This window comes from Lampris incognitus, chromosome 16 (assembly GCF_029633865.1).
Source record: "Lampris incognitus isolate fLamInc1 chromosome 16, fLamInc1.hap2, whole genome shotgun sequence".
Classification (NCBI taxonomy): Eukaryota; Metazoa; Chordata; class Actinopteri; order Lampriformes; family Lampridae; genus Lampris; species Lampris incognitus.
In genome coordinates this window covers 32,232,517-32,255,162 of record NC_079226.1, presented here as the reverse complement: position 1 = coordinate 32,255,162, position 22,646 = coordinate 32,232,517, and the positions used below count along the sequence as shown (strand labels likewise).

The following is a 22,646-nucleotide window of genomic DNA, read 5'->3' as shown; positions in this document are numbered from 1 at the left end:
TGGAGATATGTTGACGCTTCGAAAGTTTGATGCAGAATGAGAGGATTTGGGGGAGGCTCCTATATGCTCTGAGAGGATGGTGTTTTTTTCCCATTGTTTCAAAGTTGAATTGCTTTTTAGATTTTTTTTGTTTCTTGTCACCCTAATAGGTGTACGAGGACATAGTAACTCTCGAGTGTATGATCTAACAGGAGAGCCGAGCATGTAAGTTTCTCCTTGCCAGTGCATAGCCTCTCCAATGGCAAGCCCTATGTAGTGCCACCCCGTGGCGACACACGGTAACAGGGTACACCTTGGACCCTGGCAGAACAACAAGGGACTTGAAGGAGGTCTAGCCCCTAGACGTGCGGTACGCAGGCCCCCCGGTGTGTGGCTATTCCCTGATGCCCACGAACCAGCCCCCAGCTATGGGTTAAATAGTGCCACTGCCAAGTGGATACTTCGGGAGGTTAACGGGTCGGACCCTTTAGTCGACTGGTTAACGTTGTCGCCTGTGGTGTAGGAAATACGGGTTCGCGTCCCGGCTGTGGCGGCGATTCCCGGGCTGCTCCGTGAATTCGCTGCATTGGTGTCAGAAGTGGGATGGCGAGACCGTGAGGCATGAAGGAGTTGATATGCTGAAGCGCGGGGACGCGCTTCTCGAAGCAGGGGGTAGTGTAACGTGCACGAATAAGTCGGGCCCTTTAGTCGACTGGTTAACGTTATCGCCCGCGGCGTGGGACATATTGGTTCGCGTCCCGGCTGTGACGGTCCGGCCTGGCTGCCCCCCGAATTCGCTACAATTCGATTCCAGCGAGATTTAGTTGTCTCCGCCCATCCCAATAGAGCAAAAGGAAACACGTTTCTTCAGTGAGTATTGGAGCAGTTCAAGATTGTTCGATAGAATGAAGGACTGCAATTTAACCTATATGCATATATAAAATCAATCTTATATATCGACCCCCCCCACACACACACACCTTTTACAAAACATTGTACAGGTAACATTGATGATGTGAAGATGCAAATAGGTTAAATTGCAGCCAGTCATTCTATCGGACAATCTTGAACTGCCCCAATACTCGCTGTATTTCCTTTTGCTGTATTGGGATGGGCGAGGACAATTATGTCTCGTTGGATTCGTATGTTACATGATCCCTCTTTCTTCTAAATTGTCAAACGCAAGGATATTATTTTCAATGCTCAGATTTTTTTTTACATGACGATACATTTTTTTATTTTATTTTTTTTGGACCTTGGAACCTTTTGAAGTTATTTACTATTATCCAATTCTGCCATCTACCGTCCATTCTGACAATAACGTCAAAAATCGGACCGATCGGTGTAGTAAGGGTTCTGTTGATGTAGGCGGGCGTTGTGTCACCGACACCAAAAAGGGCCAATCAGAGGTTATATTGCCCCATAGCAACTCCAATCAGCGATGGAGGGGCGCCCGGTTGCGAAGGTAGTGGTCGAAACAAGTGTTACCTTTGGGTTTGCTCGCTGTCACGTTTGGCAACAACATTCCGCCAATATTCACCAAGTTCGGCGTCCTGCACAAAGGCGTCGGAGTTGCATGCTTTAAATACGTCCTATTGTGGATGTTAATGTTGCAAACCGACACTCTAGGTTAACGTAACGTTTACTGGCGAGGCATCTTTTTTTTTTTTTTTAACATAACTGGAATAGGAAATTACGATGCCGTCGCCGATGGAGGGATCTTCAAGCGAAGGTGACCTGTTTACCGTCGAACACGAGCTGAGGAACGGTGAGTGATGGCTTTTGCCTGCCGAACCCATCGCCGTCCGTTGTGTGTTTGTCTCCGTTGGTGACACATGTGACTGGGGGAGAGCGTTAGCTCGCTAAGCTAGCTCGGAAGAGCAGACTGTCACTGACCATGGGCGTATTGCAGTGACGGTGGCTACCGTTAACGTTACTCTAGTGACTCCTAAAAGGCAGGAGAAGCTAACGTTAGCTAACTGCCCGCATTAGATGGACGCTGCTGGCTAACCCAAAGCATGCAGACGTTACTTAAACGGGTTGCTAAACGTGAGTTAACCCGGCTGACGGTGCTCATCGTCAACGTCTAGCGTTGGTCATCCATAGAAATGTCAGCCAGCTTCAGCCAACGACGCGGCTGCGAAGTATCCCCCCCTCCCCACCGTTAGAAAGCTGTTTTTCTGTCGAAAGCTTGGCGTCGGGTGTTTAAAGGAGCAAGCATAGTGCCGTTTCCCGAAGCTAACGAAGAGCAAAGTGACAAGTGCTGAGGATCACGCGCTGTCATATGTGTTCCTTATGAGAAGCAGTGCACGGCTCAAACCTAACTAACAGCTGGCAACAGCTGGCAACAGCTGGCAGCAGTGTTTGGGAAAGTTACTCAGTCTGTAAAAGGCGGACAGTTACGATACTGGCTGATTCCCTTGATTTTTGGCTCGTCCTACCCCCCCCCCCCCCCCATGTCCTATTAAAAAAGCTCCACGAAGTGAAATCATGGTTGTGAAGCCCAGTGCTGTTATGTTAACAGTGATTAAATGATAGGTCATTCGTGATGTGCGTTAGATTTAGGTAAACCTAATGGAAAGAGAAAAGGAATCTCATCAAGCTATACAAGGGCATTCACAATGAGAATGTTATCATTCTGATGGGTGTTTAATCTTGATTTGAGTAGAATGGAAAGTTTCCCTCAGGAAGCACACATGCCTCTTTAATACATTGGGACGTTGCCTCAGCTGTCAGTTTTATAATACACTTACTATACAGGCACCAACATGACTGGACTGCACCCTCTATTTACCGCCCTGCCTTAAAAATGCAGTTGGTCTACTTGTCATTGACACTCGTACAGCCTAGCTACTGTACAGCCATTCGATCCACTGGGAATGTTTGCTAAAGGAACTGACAAAGTAAAGCAAATGTTGTAAGATACGGGAGGGAGTCAATGCCTCAGACTCTCAAGTAGCTCAAATCGTCCGCTCATAACTGATGAACAGTTTGCGATAATGCATTCCTAAGTGGTCATTAGGTTTTAACGAAGTCTCATTTAGTAAGAGTTGAGCTACCTAAATTGAAGTTTGAAGAAAAGTTCCACAGCTCATTTCATTTTGGAGGACGACATTGTCCTGCAGTGGGGTGAACTTCCTCCGAGCCGAGACATACTTGTCGAGTTGTGAGGCGCAATCTGGTGGGATACCTCTTACCGTCTATTAATAAACATTGAAATCAAACTTGGCTGTAGTAGGGTATGTTTGACAGTGATGTTATGTAACCCAAGCCTTTGACCTCAAATGTCAAGGGCAGCGTTGATGTTTCAACATAATATGTTGATATTTCTTAATATTTTGCAGCATTTCCTCCCTTCCTGTCTGGAGAGAGATGTAGCAGAAAAGATGAAATCAGATGCCTTAACTGCTCAGTCCTCTGTAGCCTATTTTCAGAGTGTGAGACAGAAGGAATGTGTGTTCACTACAATGGGCATGCATATTTATGAGTGTGTCATGGTCCATTGGCTGTGCAGGAAGACTGACAAAAAAAGAAATAAACACTAACATGGAATGATAACGTCATTGACTTTTTGTTAAGTAATGGGCCAGAATTTCTAAAATAATCCTTAGTGTTGCTAATTAAATTGCAAATAGTGAGCCTATATGCTTTTGCATTTTTTGTTTAATTTGCCTGATTTACCCTGCATAGCAAAGTGGCATACAATTTTTTTTCCTCCCAAAACCTTTGTTCATCCATGGGATGTGTCCTGAGGTTTTTTGCATGAATGTACTTTTTCAGCAATAGTTAGTTTCATGTGAAATGGTACATATATTCACCCCTGGGAGGTGCCCACCTAATGCAACCACTATCTGTTACCATTGGTAACTTTTTCAGTTTCCCACTTGTATCTTCCCAATTGGTCCATGAATTCAAACTAGTGACTTTCCAGATCACCCTCTAATCTTCTGCTGTTTCGTTTAATAAAACAATTAGTTAGCCCTGAGAAAAACACCTCTCTGTTTCTTTTTGCATCCTAATGCCGAAAGATTAGTTTAAAAAAGATGTGACCAAAAAAAAATACATGCAAAACATTGAAGTGACATGAATGACCCTCAGATAATCCAGAGCAGCAGTGGCTGAAGTCAGCTGATTATGATTCAAAATGTACATCTCAGACCTCTCCAAATTATCAAATAGATATACTATCGTTAACATTTGTGCTGTCTCTGGCTGGTGACAGATAATTTCTTCAGACACATCTGATCGATCATGCATTAAGATAACATGCTGTGGTTACTTTTATTTTTCTGTACTCTGTAGGGCCTCTGTACTATGTAGGGCCTCTGCAGCTCTTTGAATGTACTGAATATAGCTGTGGCCTACCTGTTAGATTAGCCATTGCTCCGGTAAGACTCCATTGGTCTAGCCATGGAAAAGCAGCAGTTGTGAGGCCCAATTTTTTGCTTTTTATGAGCTTTCACAAGTGTAGCTACTTAGGTTTTTTTTTTTTTCAATTTTTATCAGCTTTCTCCAACGTGAGAGTATACATTCACACATCCTTTTGCCCTGTGATTGGAATAACCATTAGTTTGGTTCATGTTGTCTAGCTGATTTCACTTGAGTTATTTGTTGAATTTTGTTTTTGTAGCTACTTAAACCTTTGAAGCCATTCTTGACATATTGCATTCATTTATATCCAAAGTTACTCAAGTCAACAAAACCTAGCTTATCTGCAGAACTTGATGTTATCTTATTTTTTTTCTTCCTTATGCCTTCCTTTTGACTTCAGCCAACTTAACGGGCCATGTGGAGAGGGTGGGCATTGAAAATTTTGAGCTATTAAAGGTGCTGGGCACTGGAGGTAGGTTGCACTGTAAAACCTCAATGATTACCCATTTAGATTGCAGGTTGTTGTTACATAATAATTAGTTGTTCACTGTTGGCATCTGACATTGGTGATTTTTTTTTTTTTTTTGTAAGGTTAAGCTTATTTGAGTCTCTGCTCTATACCACACTCTTCTGGGAATCATACTGACACGTTCCTCTCACTGTTAGCATACGGAAAGGTGTTCCTGGTACGGAAGGTGAGTGGTCATGACACAGGGAAGCTGTACGCCATGAAGGTTCTGAAGAAGGCCACCATTGTGCAAAAGGCAAAGACAGCTGAACACACGCGAACGGAGCGGCAAGTCCTGGAGCACATCCGCCAGTCGCCGTTCCTTGTCACACTTCACTATGCCTTCCAGACAGATACCAAGCTGCACCTCATTCTCGGTCTGGCTTTTTCATGTGCAAATACATTTAATGGGCTCCAGATTCCCTCTTCTGTGTGATGTTTTTATGTTTTGCCCAGTGAGAAAAAGTCGTTAATTATTTTGTTTAAGCTCAGTGATTGAACTTTTCTGTAGCAACTTGGACAATTTTAGTGAACATTTGCTCTGTGTAAACTTTCCTGCAGGGTTTGATGTTTCCTCTTCAAACATCTTTCATTCTAGATTATGTGAATGGTGGGGAGCTGTTCACACACTTGGTACAGAGGGTGCGGTTCAAGGAGCAGGAAGTAGCCCTGTACAGTGGAGAAATTGTGTTGGCACTAGAGCATCTACATAAGGTAACCTTCAGATTCAACACAGCTGAAAGTCTCTTGATTTTTGACAATAGCCCACAAGGCATGTTCAGTGATAATCTGTTTTCATTACAGCTTGTTAATGTTGAAGTTGTATATTTCACTCTTCAGTACACCCTGTGCTTTTTTTCTGTCTCATTGCAGCTTGGAATTGTCTATCGTGACTTGAAGCTTGAGAATATTCTACTAGACTCAAATGGCCATGTAGTACTTACAGATTTTGGCCTCAGTAAAGAGTTTGATCAGGTATGTAGGAGTTCTAAAGTGCTGGGATCTTGGCTTATGCTCCTTGGAAAATAATATGAGGGTGCGCACCGGTGGCTCACCTGTTAGAATGTGTACCACATAAGGTTGAGTCCTTACCGCAATGACCTGGGTTCGAATCCGGTCTGGACCCTTTGCTGCATGTCATCCCCTCTCTCTCTGTTCCCTGTCTTTCCTGTCTCTCTCCACTGTCACTGTTAAAATAAAGCTGAAAAAATAATCTTTAAAAATAAAATAATATGAAAAGTGGTTGAAGCCCATGCTGGAATTCTGTCTTTCATCAAAACTGAATTTCTTTTTGCTTCCTTTCTATGGCAGTATTTATGGTTTTATGGGTCGTTGGCTTTGGGTTTTTTGGCTTTCCAGACAAAAGAAGGTGTTGGATAAGTTTAAGGTCCTGCGCTCTTGAAATGTTCCAAAGCCATTTGCATTTTTGTGTTATTGCTGCAGGTGGAGAGGGCATTCTCTGTGTGTGGCACTATTGAATACATGGCTCCAGAAATAGTGGAGGGTGGAGAGTCTGGACATGACAAGGTAATATCTAGTTTTATGCTGTCTTCTGTGTCTTAACAAATTCGGCAGTTCCAAGCCCTGTTACTATTTTCCTCCTGAATGTGTGAAAAACTATACAGCAAACTCTAAGATTTACCTTTTTGGTCTATCAAGTCAGAGTCATGGATGGGTGATTTCCTGTACTCTAGGCAGTGGACTGGTGGAGCCTTGGTGTGCTGATGTATGAGCTTTTGACTGGCGGATCGCCCTTCACTGTTGATGGAGATGAGAACTCCCACACAGAAATTGCCAAGTAAGGATCCTCCCTGATCTCCAATCAGGTTTGGGGCTAGATTCTCCAGTATTGACTGAGTCGCTCTTCTCACATCGCAGGAGGATTTCAAAGAAGGATCCACCATTCCCAAAAGACATGGGTCCACTGGCCAAAGACCTCATCCAGCGACTCCTCATTAAAGATCCAAAGAAGAGATTAGGATCAGGTCCTAATGGAGCGGAAAATGTGAAGAAACATCCATTTTACCAGGTGGGTGCCATCATGTTACTTGGTTATTTCACAGTATTTATAACTATGGACAGCAGGGTGGATTGTTACCATACATCATAGACCCAGTTTTTGTCTTGGTAGCATTTCTAAATAATGTAATTTTTTTTGTGTAAAACCTTTTTCATAAAACAAAGTTTAGTTCATTTCAATGCACACACAATATATAGGGAAAATGACCCCTTACCTTATCAGGACCTTGGCTAGTGTAAGGAGTTGAAGGGAGCTGGGTGGGTGGGGATGTGCTGAGGTTGTACTAGCAAACCACTATAGTGGGAAATAAATGGAAAAGTTAAACATCATTTTAGGTAAATGGAGTGTATGTTTTAAATTTAAATGTCCATTTCCAGACCAATTCCCCCACACTTAACCCCGCGGTCACACAAATCATCAACTCCTCGCTTACAACCGGGGTGTTCCTACCACATTTAAGCAAGCTCAGGTCACCTTGCGGCTCAAAAACCTACTCAATCCAGCCCAGGTTGAAAACTACAGACCGGTTTCACTCTTACCTTTTCTTACAAAAATACTTGAGCACACGATCTTTAACCAAGTCTCGGGAATTCCTTTCTGAGAACAATCTGTATGATCTGAATCAATCTGGCTTTAAGTGGGGTCACTCTACTGAGACTGCACTCCTGTCGGTAATAGAATCACTGCATTTGGCTAGAGCTGCTGGTCAGTCCTCAGCTTTATTGCTGCTAGATCTGTCAGCTGCCTTTGACACGGTTAAGCTCCAAATCCTTCTCTCCACACTCACTGAGCTTGGTATCTCAGGATCTGCCCTCCGCTAGTTCATGTCTTACCTCTTGGGGGGGAGTGTCCAAACCGCACAGCGTATCCACAGGGTTACCTCAAGGGACATTGCTCGGTCCACTTCTCTTCTCAATATACACCACCTCACTTGGTGCAATCATCCCCTCCCATGGTTTCTCATACCATTGCTATGCTGACGATACCCATCTCTTCCTATCATTCCCACCAGATGACCTCACAGTCTGGGCACGGAGACATCGTCATACCTTGCTGATATCTGATCTGCACGGATGAAAGAACGCTACCTTCAGCTTAACCTATCTAAGACTGAGCTCCTTGTCATCCCAGCCAGTCCATCCTTACAACAACAGATCAATATCCAGCTTGGATCAACCCAACTCATGCCGACAAAGTCTGCCCGAAACCTGGGTGTCATGATTGATGACCAAGTAACCTTTAAGGTTCACGTGGCTTCGATTGCTCGGTCATGTCGATTTGCCCTGTGCAATATCAGGAAAAGTAGACCCTACCTGTCTGAGCATGCAGCACAACTCCTGGTACAGGGTCTTGTTATATCACGCAACTCCATACTGGCAGGTCTCTCTCTCTGCATGCACTTTCAAACCTCTGCAAATGATCCAGAACGTGGCGGCGTGTCTGGTCTTCAACCAACCCAAAACAGCACGTGTCACTTTGCTGTTCATATCCGTCCACTGGCTCCCAGTTGCTACCCGCATCAAATTCAAAACCTTAATGCTCGCTTACAAAACAGCAACTAAAACAGCTCCCACCTACCTGAACTGCCTCATTCAGGTCTACACTCAGTCCTGCTCACTACACTCTGCCAATGCAAGGCACCTGGCACTTCTGCCACAACAGGGCCCTAAGTCACTAGCTAGACTCTTCTCTTCTGTAGTTTCCCGGTGGTGGAACGAGTTACCAAACTCCATTCGATCCGCTGAGTCCCTCTCCATCTTTTAAGAAGAAGCTAAAGACCCACCTCTTTCTCAAACACCTCCACACCTGATGGTATTAATATAAAAAAAAAAATCGCTTCTATGCACACTATGCATTGCCTTTGTGCACTGCCTGTTAACACGTATGTCCTATCGGACTTGAACCTAGTTTTTTCGCACTTACTTGTGTTGTCACCTCCTGACTAGATCCTTGCTTGTGTTGTATTAACTCTCAGATGTACGTCGCTTAGGATAAAAGCGTCTGCTAAATTAAATTGTAAATTGTAAAATAAAGTTAAGAAGGGAAGAATGTGCTGCTAATAGGGTTTTCTTTTTTTTCCAACTCGCTTTTTAGAAGATTAACTGGGAGGACTTGGCAGCAAAGAAAGTCCCCGCCCCATTCAAGCCGGTGATCCGGGACGAGCTGGACGTCAGCAACTTTGCAGAGGAGTTCACAGAGATGGACCCCACCTACTCCCCTGCAGCTCTGCCTCAGAACTGCGACCGCATCTTCCAGGTGGGATTGGAGGGATGTCACTCAGTCAGCCTATTTTGGTTGTGGCTTGCATATTCAAATCATTTATCTAAACTTTTTGAGACTTATGAACAGAAAAGTGCGTGCTTGTGCTACTTGTAGATCATCACCCAAAACTACATTTATCTTATTGGCAATTGTGTATTTGTGTGGTTTTGTTTTTGTTTTGTTTTGTTTTTTGATATGAGGTTTTTTCATCAGTTGCCTAGATATTCTGTAGTGTGTCTGGGCCCTGGTTGCAGGCAGTGTAAAACACTGATGGGAATTAAAAACGCTTCTGCACACTTTTGGTCTCTAACTATATTTGACCTGCTCTGCAGCTGTTGAAATGCTCATGTGAAGTTCTTAAAATGCTCAAAAGGTTGCTGTAAGTCAACACAAGTCTGTCTGTATGCATTGGTATTCAAATGGACTAAAAGGGCTTTTATTGAAGACGTGTAATTACACCGTATGCAGCTTTGATTGAGGTAACAGATGTGAATGACTATTTTTGATGTAACTTTGAACCATAATATGGGCCACAGTTCCATGCCAGCTGATAGCTGTCTGGTGTATTGCGTGAAATTTCAACTCTGATTGCCTTCTGGGTACTCGAGCTCGGCAGATCAATACATCCATTAAGGGGCTTCTCTCATGGAATAAAACGTTGCACTTTGAGAGAATCACCATGTCTGTCTCGGTTACGCCTTCAACCTTTGATTGCCAACTTCATCTTGGCTTTTTTCCCCCCCTTCTCCCCCTCTGCCGTCATTCACACGGTCTGAAATTTTGTGGTCTTTATAATTTGCAAGCCTAGCAATCTTTGAGATAACGACACCAATCCCAACTTTTAAACCCTTTACTTCACCCCCCATGACTGCCTTACAAAACAGAATTAAAATTGCATTAAGTGCACTGAGATGTAATTCAACAGCAGCGCAATCAAATATTCAAGCCCGGCAATTTACAGCATCTCAGGCATTCAACATCCATCCTTCCGTCCATCCGTGGTTGTCACTATGTGCCACACAGCTGTGTGTGTGTGTGTCTGTGTGTGTGCGCCTGCCTGAGTGAAAGGGAGAGAGAAATTAACGCCAGCTCAAAGCCCTGGGCTCCCCACAGCTGGAATTAGGCAGGCAACACTCCAACAATTTCAGCAGTTCTAACAATAGGCACAGATGGACAGCCAATGTCACAACCCAGTTAACAGAATTAAGCCAATGCAGCACTGGGCTGGCAGCGCTTCTTTTATCCGTGTCTTTTACTTTAGCTGTGTAAGATGCATTCTGGCTCCGTCTTTTGTTAACATTTCAGTTAGCGAGTATGTTATCATTGTTTAGGCACTAGCCTCAGTTGAGGCTAAAGTTTCTCATTGCTCTGTAAGCTAATGAGGCGTAAGCATTGACTAACCTGCCATTGCAGTGTTGGCTAGTGCTTACTTTCCATTTGATTATCATTGGTTTTGAGAAGCCAGTGTAACACACTGCTAATAACAAACAGGTTATCTCTGAAAAATGTTGGGTAGCCGAAGTAGACGCAGACTTCTTCCCAATTTATCCCCTTTTGGTTTTGCTGTTGGCACAACTCTTGGGATCAGCCGCTGTCTGACTACCACTCCTTTTTTTGTGTGTAATGACTCAAATTTCATTAAGGTTTTCAATATTTTGAAACCATACACACAGCATAGTCCCAGACAAGACTCAGCATAGCAATTTATAAGAAAAGAAAAAAAAAATTAAAATTGTCTATTCAGACTGGTCTTCCATCAAGGGTCACAGGATGTCTGACTGCCATTCCTAAGTGCTGTGAATTGTAGTCATTTTGGTTCGTAAATACACTTCCAGTGCTTTTCTTAAGGCTTTTAGATTAAGTGTCAGACATGATGGTGGGTAGGAATGCTCATATTAAGTTGTTCTGCAACAACACATAACAAAAAATGAAGAAAGGATGAGAAAATAGCCAGGCGTGATTGGTTCTTGTTTAAGGACTGATACTGTCACGATTGGGTAGCAATAAGGGGATTTTTTTTGAAAAGACTGATTATTAAAAGAATCCATGTGAACGGTGCGATATAGGAAATTTCCATTATTTCAAACCCTATCTAAAGTCATTTGCATGACTTTATCTCCTACGCACTGTAGAAGTTCAGTAAATAACCCTCCTGCCATCTTTGCCGTTAACTGGGAAGCCATATGGGAGATATTCCCACACAGTTGACTTGCAAGAGAATGAAGGGTCCCCTAATTCAGATCTTAATCACTATCATGAATTTAAATTAGATTTCATTTTGTTAACATTAAGACTTGATTGATGTTTTAAACCTGAATTCCATTACCATCAGGCACTATTTAAATGGCTCCATTTAAATCTGTGTAATAAATGTCATCGCAAAACTAATGCACTAGCTATTTTTCTCCATGTCCTCTTTAACATAATAACCCCAAAAAATTGTATAGCACATTTTTGTGAACTTACTGCGTGCTACGCAAAGAGTGGTGGTCTCATCCAGGTGGTATAGCAGTCTATTCTGTTGCCTACCAACACGGGGATAGCCGTTTCGAATCCCTGTGTTACCGCCGGCTTGGTCGGGCATCCCTACAGACACAATTGGCCATGTCTGCAGGTGGGAAACCAGATGTGGGTATGTGTCCTGGTCGCTGCACTAGCGCCTCCTCTGGTCGGTCAGGGCGCCTGTTTGGGGGGGAGGTGGAACTGGGGGGGAATAGCATGATCCTCTCATGCGCTACGCCCCCGTGGCGAAACTCCTCACTGTCAAGTGAAAAGAAGCAGCTGGCAACTCCACATGTATCAGAGGATGCATGTGGTAGTCTGCAGCCCTCCCCAGATCGGCAGAGGGGGTGGAGTAGTGACCGAGACGGCTCAGAAGAGTGGGGTATTTGGCCAAGTACAATTGGGGAGAAAAAGGGGGGGTAGTGGTAGTCTCACTGTGTAACTTTACAGAGATCACTTTGTTTCCTGGACAGCAGTGCATAATTAGAGACTGTCCCCTTACTGTGTGGGAGTTTTGTCTAGGAGGTTTCAGAAGTTAGTCTATTTCCCACAGACAGCCTAAAGCAAAAACTGAAGTCGTCCATAGGTTGAAATTTTGCATGTACATCATGATTCACTTAGAAATGTCTTTAGCAACACCGCGGTCTGTTAAAGGCACACAGTGTCCCATGAGCTGAGGCCTGCACTAAGCAGTTACAGGACAAACACAGGAACACTACACCCCTAGTAATGGACATTCCTTTTCAACTTAAAGCTTCTTTGGTTAGTGCTCCATGCACAACCTGGTTTATATGTCCTCCCATAATGTAAACACCCTGTGTGTCTGCATGCAGGGCTATTCCTTTATGGCCCCCTCCATCCTGTTTAAGAGGAATGTGGTGATGGATGACCCCATCCAGCTGTGTGGGGGCTCCGAGAGGCCAGGCTCTGCTGCAGTGGCCCGCAGTGCTATGATGAAGGTAAGATGGATGGGCTTGGATGCCTCTGCACAAACACACTTACACTAATGGCCATCCCAACAGACAGATGAGGTTTTTTTTTTCTTTCTTTCTATCTATTCCGCAACAACTTTTTTTTAGCCTTCTCTCTCACCGCATTCACTGTATGCTGGGTTTGGAGGAGCCTACCTTTTTAATGTTAGTTCACAAATGCACTTTTGTGTATCAGAGGGCTGTAAGGCTTTTCAGGAAGAGGGGTGTAGTACATCATTCTGAGTGTAATCGTTGACCTTGTTTCTCTATCTTTGTCTATATCCTGCCTACATCCTGAGTAACCATTGGTTAGGCAACTCAGCTTTGATATGACTGGTGTGAAAGTGAGATATGGTGCATTCCAGCAAGTATAGTTGTTTAGGGCTCGAACCCCTAGCACATGTTATGTTGGGCAAACATGAATTCAGATTGACAATATTAATGCTTAGATCAGTTAATCGGTTTAACGTTTCGACTGAAACTGAAATTTCTTGCAAAACCTTAAAAGACTAAAGTGGATGTTTATGAGAAAGGGACCATATTTTGGCTCATCTTTAAAGTTAATCAAAGTCTACTTACACCCTTCTGGCGCCAAACACTCATTATGCACTTCACAGAATGCTTCATTTCAGCCAAGCAATCTGATTGGTCAGAGACATGTTCCAACTGTGCTGATAATGACCATAAAGCACAGCTATCCAGCCTTTATTGGTTGCAACACCAGCTGTTCTAGTAACCAGGGAGCAAGACATAGAAGTTTCTTGTTTTCACTTGTGTTCTGTCCGTATGTATATGTGGTAGTGGGGTGTGGTTTGGCCTCGATTGCAAGGGGGGGGCGGATAGCACGGGAGAGCAGACCCGATAGTGAGGCTCCTTAGTGATCATCCTCCGGTGTGCCAAACTAACAAACTGCTTTATATTCTGCAGTGAGGCTGGATCCTGGACTGACACTGACACCATAGCAAAACACAGATGGAGAGAAAGAGGTCTCCGGAGAAAGAGACTGAAACGGAGAGAAAGAAGTCTCCAATGCTGCTGAGCACTGGCCAGTGCAGAGCGTGGAAAAAGACATGGACTTTGAATGCTGTAAAAGGAAATAGTGATTAAAGAAAAGCCTGTGTTTTCGCCAACTCCGTGTCATCCTCCATCTTTTCTTGTACCCATACAGGCCACTGCTGTGGCAAGGCTCATGCCACGGGAAGGTCGAGAGATGGGGGACGACTCAGCGTTGGCGAAAACACTTGCTTTTCTTTAATCACTATTTCCTATTACAGTATTCAAAGTCAATTTTTTTTACTTGCTCTGCACTGGCTGATGCTCAGTGGCGTTGGAGACTTCTTTCTCTCCATGTCTGTCTCTTTCTCCCGAGACTTTTTTCCCCTCTGTGTTTCACTGTGGTGTTGCTCATAGTGTGTCAGTCCAGGACCCAGCCTCACTGAAGAATATAAAGGGCAGTTTGTCAGTTTTGCACACCTGAGGCTGATCACTAATCAGCTGCGTCTGCTCTCTCATGACCACCCCGCCCCCCACTTCCCGCTTGCAGTCGAGGCTAAACCACACCCCAATTCCACAGTATAAAGTAATGAACATACATCTAGACAAACCTTTACCGCCAGATCACATGTACCTCAAAGGATGATCTCCATTAAGATCGTTAGCACTTTGCTGATGTGTCATGGATATTGTTCCTAAATGATCTGACACCCTACCTTGATCCATTGTTCCCCTACACAGGACTCACCATTCTATATGAGTTATGAGATGGACCTGAAGGACAGTGCTCTGGGAGAGGGTAGCTTCTCCATCTGTAGGCAATGCACACACAAGAAGACTGGACAGAAATATGCTGTCAAGATTGTTAGCAAGAGGTACTGGTGCATGGCCTGCTTACTCCATGTTTGTCCACTAGACATTAATGTTGCCTTGTGATCTATAGATGTAATGTGGGTCAGCGAGTTAGTCATCATTCATTTCTGAATGATGTACATTTTTTTAAATGGTTTGGCTTCTTTGCCTCCCATCTCCCATTTTCTACCTTTCATTAATTTCCTTGTACTCTTAATCCATATTTCAGCCCACCTCAGCAAGCACTGGGTGGAAGGCAGGCAGACATTCTCCACAGATCACCAATCCATCACAGGGCCCTCATATACAGTCATTCAGACTTGTGAGCAATTGAGTCTCCAATTCACCTAACATCCATGTCTTTGTATCGTGTGACGAATCGGGAGTACCCAAAGAAAACCCACATGAAAATGCAAACTCACACGAAAGGTCTGGAATCAAACACTGGACCCTCAGCTAACTGCTAAGCCGCTGCACCATCCCGTTGTCCACCCGTGCCTCGAGTATAGAATTGGATGGTGTGTGTGTTTGTGGATTTCAAAAGGACTGTTGTACTTCGTGTCAATGATGTGCCTGCTGCTTGTTACCAATAGGATGGAGGCGCAGACACAAAAGGAAATAGCAGCCCTGAAGCTCTGCGATGGCCACCCTAACATCGTCAAGTTACATGAAATCTACCATGACCAGGTAAGGCAAAGAGCGGTGGCTGTATGCACTATTGTGTATTCTGTCTGGCTCTCTTCCTATTAATTCTGCTGAGACTGCAGGCTCATTAGATCCTGCAAGTGGAACAAAGCAGATTAATGGGGATGCTGCGAGCCCTCTGGGTCTTTCTCCCATCTCTTTTATATATTTTTCCCATAAACATTCCTCCCTGTTCCTGATATTCTTCACGCCACCTCTATTTTCGAAGCACAGCTGTTCCACCATCTATTTTGTTCCACTTTGTAGAAACAACCTGCATTTTCCTGTGCTTCGGCTCTCGGCCCCCCACACCTGACCTAAAATGGGTACGCATATGTTGGAAATCTCATGCACCTTGGTTATGGGGAAGGGGTGTCTATTTGGCTGACAGTGCACAGGTTCATTAGCCTGGGCCCTTCATGGGCAGAAGCCCCACTTAAGCGCTGATGAGCTCAGTGGGGTTATTACTGTACCGCAGAGCCCTGTGACCCAGATCAAAGCAGCACCGCCTCGTCTCTGCTTAGCCCCAGCCCAGCCTTTGTTCCCAAGCACCAGCACTAATGAGAAACCATACCCAGGCTGCCAGACTCATGCACATTATTCCCTTCTCAATTTGCTCTCACCTCACTCCATCGTGTTGGAGTTTGATCTCACAACCACAGGGCAGAGGAAAATTTTGCCTCTGTTTTTTTTCTTTTGTACAATAGAGATCTCTTCAGTCACCTTTAAGCTGTTTTCACCTCGCTCCAGGCTTTGAAAGCAAGATTAACAATGCCTCCGTCAATCATCAGAAAGTCATAAAGTTTGTAGATGAACTCAATATTCGTCAAGCCGCAAAACCTAAAGAGATGTTTGCACATGTAAAGGATGTCGGTGTTTCAAATGCAGCATTTCCATCCACGTCGAAGAGCAAATGTCAGCAAAAGGTGTAAAAGAGGGTCACAAGAAGATTTTAAAAATAAATGCTTTTCCTCTCCTGTAGCTGCACACATACCTGGTTCTGGAGCTGCTTGGTGGGGGGGAGCTTCTGGAGAGAATTCGCAGGAAGCAGCACTTCAGTGAGACAGAGGCCAGCCGCATCATGCGCAAGCTGGTCTCCGCCGTCAGCCATATGCACGATGTTGGGGTGGTGCACAGGGACCTTAAACCGGAGGTACTACCCTTTCACCCAGGGAACAGGGGCTTACTAGATGTGCCCTGATTAGTCTTTTTCTTTTGTCTCTTTCTGATTAAATGACCCACTGCATTATATGCCATTTTTGAAGAATTATGTTTTACTGGAATTTTAATGATTACTCATGTTCCTCTTGTCCACCTACATTACTACTGTCCCTGCCATGGATTTGCTTTGCAGAATCTGCTCTTCACAGACGAGAGTGAGAACTCGGAGATAAAGATCATAGACTTTGGCTTTGCCCACCTCAAACCGCCGGACAATCAGCTCCTGAAGACGCCCTGCTTCACCTTGCAGTATGCCGCACCTGAGATCCTCAAATATGATGGCTACGATGAGTCATGTGACCTGTGGAGTCTGGGGGTCATTTTGGTGAGCGGATGTGGAACGACAATACCCTAGATGAGGCAAACTACTTGTGCCGCTGTAGAAATATTATTACCCTTTTTGTTTCTTGGGTGGGATGCGGTCAGTCCTGTATTCCTTATTTTGAGCAGAGGAAGTATTGGAGGTACAAAATATTCACCAGCCAAAGGGCTGTTTTTGAATAGAACAGGACATGCAGGACCACCCACAGTGTTGGGACGCCCTCCAAATTGGCCGGACAACCAGACTAGCAAAAACTTACCCATATTGGGCTGATGGCTAGTGTTTGTTTCCCAACCCAATAATAGTGTATTTGTTATTTATAATATGTTTTCTCTTTATTTTGTTTTCCCTCACATTCTAAAAAGCTTTGCACTTACCGTGAGGAGTCCTGAGCTCGAGGGTTATTTAAGAAAATGCTTATTGTTTTAGAACTGCATTTTTGGATGAGCTCATCCACAAATCCAACATACATTATCAACGCTTGATTTTGTTGGTCGTTGAATGAATCATCTTTATGCTGTAGGCTGTTCTGAACATGCACTCTGCTGTTATCCTAATTATTTTTACCTCTGAAGATAGTCAGGTGTGTGTGTGTGTGTGTGTGTGTGTGTATATACACGTGTCTGTTTGTGTCCATCTGTCTGTGCGTGCTTGCATGTATGTGCTGTGTTTAATCTGTTTAGCACGATCTCCATCTCTCTCTCACTGCTGCACTCCACGGCATCCTGTGGTGCACTGACACAGTTTAATGTTTACCACACAATGGAGAGCAACCAGTCCCACTCTTTGAGCTGGTTAAGGCTGCACTCACATGAAACACTGATTCCCGGCAGCGGAAATGTCTCCCTAATTCAATGGCTCTCTACGTGGAGAGGAGGAAAATTATAAGGGGAGATGGAGCAGAGGAGAGGGCACATAAGGGGCAGAGAGAGAGAACAAGAGAGGAAGACGAGCAAGTGATTTCTCCAGTTGGCCAGTCATGCATGCTGGGACTGGGCTCTCTCTCTCTCTCTCTCTCTCTCTCTCTCTCTCTCTCTCTCTCTCTCTCTCTCTCTCTCTCTCTCTCTCTCTCTCTCTCTCTCTCTCTCTCTCTCTCTCTCTCTCTCTCTCTCTCTCTCTCTCTCTCTCTCTCTCTCTCTCTCTCTCTCTCTCTCTGTCGCCCCCTGGGGCGGATAGAAGGGTATTGCGCCTCATGGAGCTTTGACGGGATGGCTCCTGACAAGCTGTGTGCACAATGCCCTGGAAACATAGCGATGCGAGAGAAAGGGGGGAGAGAGAGCATATAAACATGCGCATATGCGGTAGAGAGGGAGGAAGAGCAGAGGAAAAAAAGAGATCGAGAGAACGGGATCAGGGTACTGCGGAGTATTCTTTGCCAAAAGGGCTCCTCTCTCTGCTGTGTTTTTGATAAGAATTTTGAGGGCAGGCGTAATCAGGCCAAGGTGAGCCAGCACTATTCAGTCAGCTTAAAAAGACCCCTTCATCTGGTTCTCTCCACTGGAGAGTCGGTAGTAGCCAGCAAAATGCAGCACAGCAATGGAAACATATGGTCAGTTATGATCAGGTGACGTCTCTTATGAAGAATTTATGATTTTCCCAGTGCAAACATTTAACACTAATCTTAAGCCACTTCACATTCTGTGCTAGCCATCTTAGAGCTGTGCAGTACTGACAAAACCACTTGGTTTCCCTCCATATGGTTATTGATTATGATATGAACTGTAGCAGAAATTAAGGCATCTATTTCATTTTCCACAAATGTATGTGAGAGGATCTGAGAAGGATTACAGGCAAGGCAATGCTTTGGATTTGTTGTTTGACAGCAATGAAGCATTTTTCCCCCTAAATAGCTAAAAGTAAGCCCTTCCCCCAAAATTGATTTCCATTTTGAATTGTGGCCCACTAGTCTGCACACCACAGGAATGCCTTGATTTCAAGGCCAATGGAAACACTGTCCTCCTTGAGGGGGAAAAATGTAGGTTGTTGATGTAGGAATTTTAGTTTTCTTTTTTTTAATCTATTCTGGATAACCGTGCAGCTTCTCTTCATCTATTAATGGACCTCATCGCTAGTGTCTGAGTCTTGAAGCCCCAGTGTTTGGGGCAGTTTTGACAAATTATCCGATATCTGTATTTTTACTGGTTGCAGTACACCATGTTGTCGGGCCAGGTGCCTTTCCAGTGCCAGGAGAAGAGCCTGACCCACACCACCGCTGAGGAGATCATGAAGAAGATCAAACAGGGAGACTTCTCCTTTGAAGGGGAGGCCTGGAGGAACGTTTCCCAGCAGGCCAAGGACCTTATACGAGGTGAGGGGTTGGGTCACTGGCTCACTGTCCATTTGAAGGACACCATCAGTGATTGCACTGAGAAGGGTCAACCCTCTTTGTAAGAGACATATTATTTAAAATCTCTTCCTTCAACCTAATTGGCAAGTCTGAAATATCTAAAACATTGATCAGATTTTGCTCTCTGGTGATTTATAAAATTTCTGTTGTTTTACATTTATGCCTTCCTAATTGTGCTTTGCTTGGGTGTTTGATTACTTTGGTTGGATCTTAAAAATCTCCTTGGAATTTCACTTCACAACAAAATTGCATAAGGGTTATAAACCTTTTCAGGCAAAAAGTCATGTAGTGTAGAAATCAGAGATGTAGATTATCCACATCACTGATCAGATCATTTGATTAGAATTTTCAATTAGAAGTAGTTTCTTTGCCTTGTTTAGTCTATGATGACGTTTTGTTGCCAATAACTGAAATGTATGTTGAGAGTGTTCCAGCTCGTAGTATTAAATCCACCCTGGCTGAAGTCAATTCTGTGCGCTAAGACAGTTTTCCAAAACATTTCTTTGATGAAAGAGCGACAGGAAGGTTGAGAAGCGAGAAATGAGTTGTGACATGACATAAAGGTCATGAGCCAGAGCACACCACGTCACAAGTTCAGGGAGTGCACCCTGGCTCACGATTTCACAAAACGCCCAATATTGGCGGATTTGTGAGGAAATGAATTCCCGTTTGCTCCTCGCCTTTGGCTCACCTTTTGGCATGGACTGTTGCCAGAGAGGTAACGGGAATTATCTGTGTGCGGCTTCATGTAGAGCTCCTGACGGTCGACCCGAACAAGAGGATTAAGATGTGTGGTCTGCGGTACAATGCCTGGCTCCAGGACGACAGTCAGCTGTCCTCCAATCCCCTGATGACTCCGGACATCCTGGGCTCCTCCACTGCCTCCGTCCACACCTATGTCAAAGCCACCTTCAATGTAAGATACGACAATGTTTAACACTGTTGTTCAGGCGTTCCCACCCTCAAGATCTTTACTCCAAGTGGGTTTTTCCCTCGTGTTAGCATGGGGTGCCTGGAAAAGTTCCTACTCAAAGTGCTACAGCTTGTAGACCACAAACAAGCTCTGAAACTCTGAAAGACCCAACTGCTTGTCTTTGAGCTGAAATGAGAACTGATCTAACAAAACATTGCTTTTACTTCATGGGCCTGCGCTGTGGGTCCGCATGATATGAATCAGCTATTGTCTGGTCTTTCAGTGTTCACAGGAGTTTTTGACTGCATTATGGGGTCATATTACCAAAAACTTAAAGCCTCTGTTTTAAGTTTTCATTTGTTTACACATGTAGAATACATTGTCCTGTAGAACAAAATCACAGATCAGCCATAGATTTTGCAGATAAGACTCAACACTAAAACGACTGGGATTTCACTCCCACCTAAAACAACCATGGGCTGTCAAAATGATGGCTGGTTTTTAAACTATATTCTGTCAAGATAAATACCCAGTTGAGATATTAATAATAATAATAATAATCTTTACATTTATATAGCGTTTTTCTAGACACCCAAAACGCTTCACATTGAAGGGGGTAACTCAGTTCCACCACCACCAATGTGTAGCACCACCTGGGTGATGCACGGCAGCCATTTTGTGCCAGAACGCTCACCACACATCAGCTTGAGGTGGAAAGGGAGCAGTCATTGAGCCAGTTTCATGGGGGGATGATTAGGTGGCCAGATGGAGAGAGCCGGGTTGGGAATTTTGCCAGGACACCGGGGAACCCGCTACTCTTTGTGATAAGTGTAATGGGATCTTTAATGACCACAGTGAGCGCATAATGCATTGCATATGTTAGTGTGTCTGTTAGGAAATGACTGACACCAAAATGAACATTTTAACAACTATAACACTATTTTTAAACAGTTTAAAATTCAGAGAGACATGGTCAAACTTGAATAGCAAAATTGAAAAAGTGAAAATATTACCTGATAAACAAAACGGAAAACATATTGCTAATCTAACAAACGTAACAAGGCCTATAAAACGTGAAATGTAAAAAAAGAACTGAAAATAAATATTGAAACAGTCCCAAACAACGACCGGAACTTAAAAACTACTAGCCCGCCCACGGTTTTTAAACTATATTCTGTCAAGATAAATACCCAATTGAGATATTAATGCATTACATATGTTAGTATGTCTGTTGAGAAACGACTAACACCAAAATTAATATTTTAACAACTTTAATACTATTTTTCAAAAAATTTAAAATGGCCGCTGTCCAACGCCTGTAAATACTGCAACGCCACGGTGGTAGTCATGGCGCGTCTGAAACAGCGTCTATAACCAGACATGTTGGAAATTATCAAAAATCAAGTTTAGACTATTACTCTGCACTGGAGAACGCTAGTGTGTTTCTCAGACAGAGCAATGAACGTCGCGAAGGAAATGATGCGACCAACACACGTCATTCATGGTGACATGACGCGCACGCGCAAATTACGAACGGTCTTTTTGACGGCTCATGGTCGTTTTAGGTAGAGCTTATCATGACTTTTTTTGTGCAATTGATCTAAAACTAATTTTAATGCAAATATATGCAGTTTTAGGAGCATTCAGGGGGCAGCAGGTCTGTATCTTATTTTTTTTCCACAAAGTTATTAAACTGAAAATCCAAAACTGTCAAAATGACGGCCTTGGTCATTCTTGTATTAAAAATCTTGATATTAAAAAAAAAACTGTTATGAATTTCATACATTAAGACAAAGGGGGTGGGAATGTTACTCAACAAACACAGATGAGAATATTTCACTGTTAGTTTGAAACTGGGATGTTAAGAGAGGCCTCTCCGTGATTTGAAAATAGCCAGCAGAAAATAACACAAAAAAAAATCCGTTTTGCCCTTTGCTCTCTCAGGCATTCAACAAGTGCAAGCGGGAGGGTTTCCGCCTGCAGACAGTTGACAAAGCACCACTAGCCAAGAGGAGGAAGATGAAAAAGACCAGTACCAGTACAGAGACTCGCAGCAGCTCCAGTGAGAGTACCCACTCCTCGTCCTCCTCCTCCCAGTCTCAGGACACCAAGACGCCCCCAGAGAGCGACGCCAACCCCCAGCCCTCCAGCAGCACCCCCCACAACACCCCTGTCAGCACGCCCCTGACCCTGGGCATGGACTCTGAGCACGCCCACCAGCCAGCGCCTCCAGCCTTCCACTTCTCAGAGGGACAGTGAGAGGGAGAGAGAAAGAGAGGATCAGACAGAGAGACGGTTTCACGAACTTAAGGATGGATCAGACGAGTTAAGAGATTCTGTCTTTTGCTTTCTCTCTTTCTCTCTCTTCCCCCGTTTCTCTCTTTTTGGCAGCTCTCTGCCTCTTGCTCAAACTCGAATGCATGGACAACCGCACGCCTCCAAACCAAGCATGCAACAGGAGCACCAACCACCACCTCAATTAATCAACCATCATTAGCAATAGCCTGTCTCTCTTTCTCTCTCTTTCTCTCACTTGCTCAAACAGAGGCAGTTTCAATCAGGGACCGGACCAGGAGGGAAGCAGGCACCAGTGACCAAACGAAAGTCTGCCCCACTGCCCCAGGTCCAAATGGACAATGCAGAGAACCCAGATGTCCTTAGTCTTGCCATCAAATGGCGACTCGCTCTCTGTCCGGCCCAT

General features: G+C 44.2%; 1 protein-coding gene across 4 annotated transcripts; it reads left to right on the top strand.

Moving 5' to 3' along the window:
- The first annotated feature begins 5,063 nt into the window (after nucleotides 1-5,063).
- Nucleotides 5,064-22,371, top strand: rps6ka5 (ribosomal protein S6 kinase, polypeptide 5). 4 transcript variants are annotated; one of them, XM_056295630.1, is made up of 15 exons: nucleotides 5,064-5,235; nucleotides 5,457-5,572; nucleotides 5,732-5,833; nucleotides 6,302-6,385; nucleotides 6,553-6,656; nucleotides 6,737-6,887; nucleotides 8,973-9,134; nucleotides 12,476-12,601; nucleotides 14,348-14,481; nucleotides 15,052-15,145; nucleotides 16,125-16,295; nucleotides 16,497-16,688; nucleotides 18,834-18,993; nucleotides 19,785-19,948; nucleotides 21,890-22,371. In XM_056295630.1, exons 1-15 carry the CDS (start codon nucleotides 5,079-5,081, stop codon nucleotides 22,202-22,204), a joined length of 2,232 nt encoding a protein of 743 aa, XP_056151605.1. In that variant the 5' UTR covers nucleotides 5,064-5,078; the 3' UTR covers nucleotides 22,205-22,371. The 4 variants fall into 4 exon arrangements, with proteins under 4 accessions (XP_056151605.1, XP_056151607.1, XP_056151606.1 ...); XM_056295632.1 differs by lacking the exon at nucleotides 5,732-5,833; XM_056295631.1 differs by lacking the exon at nucleotides 6,302-6,385.
- The last annotated feature ends 275 nt before the right edge of the window (nucleotides 22,372-22,646 follow it).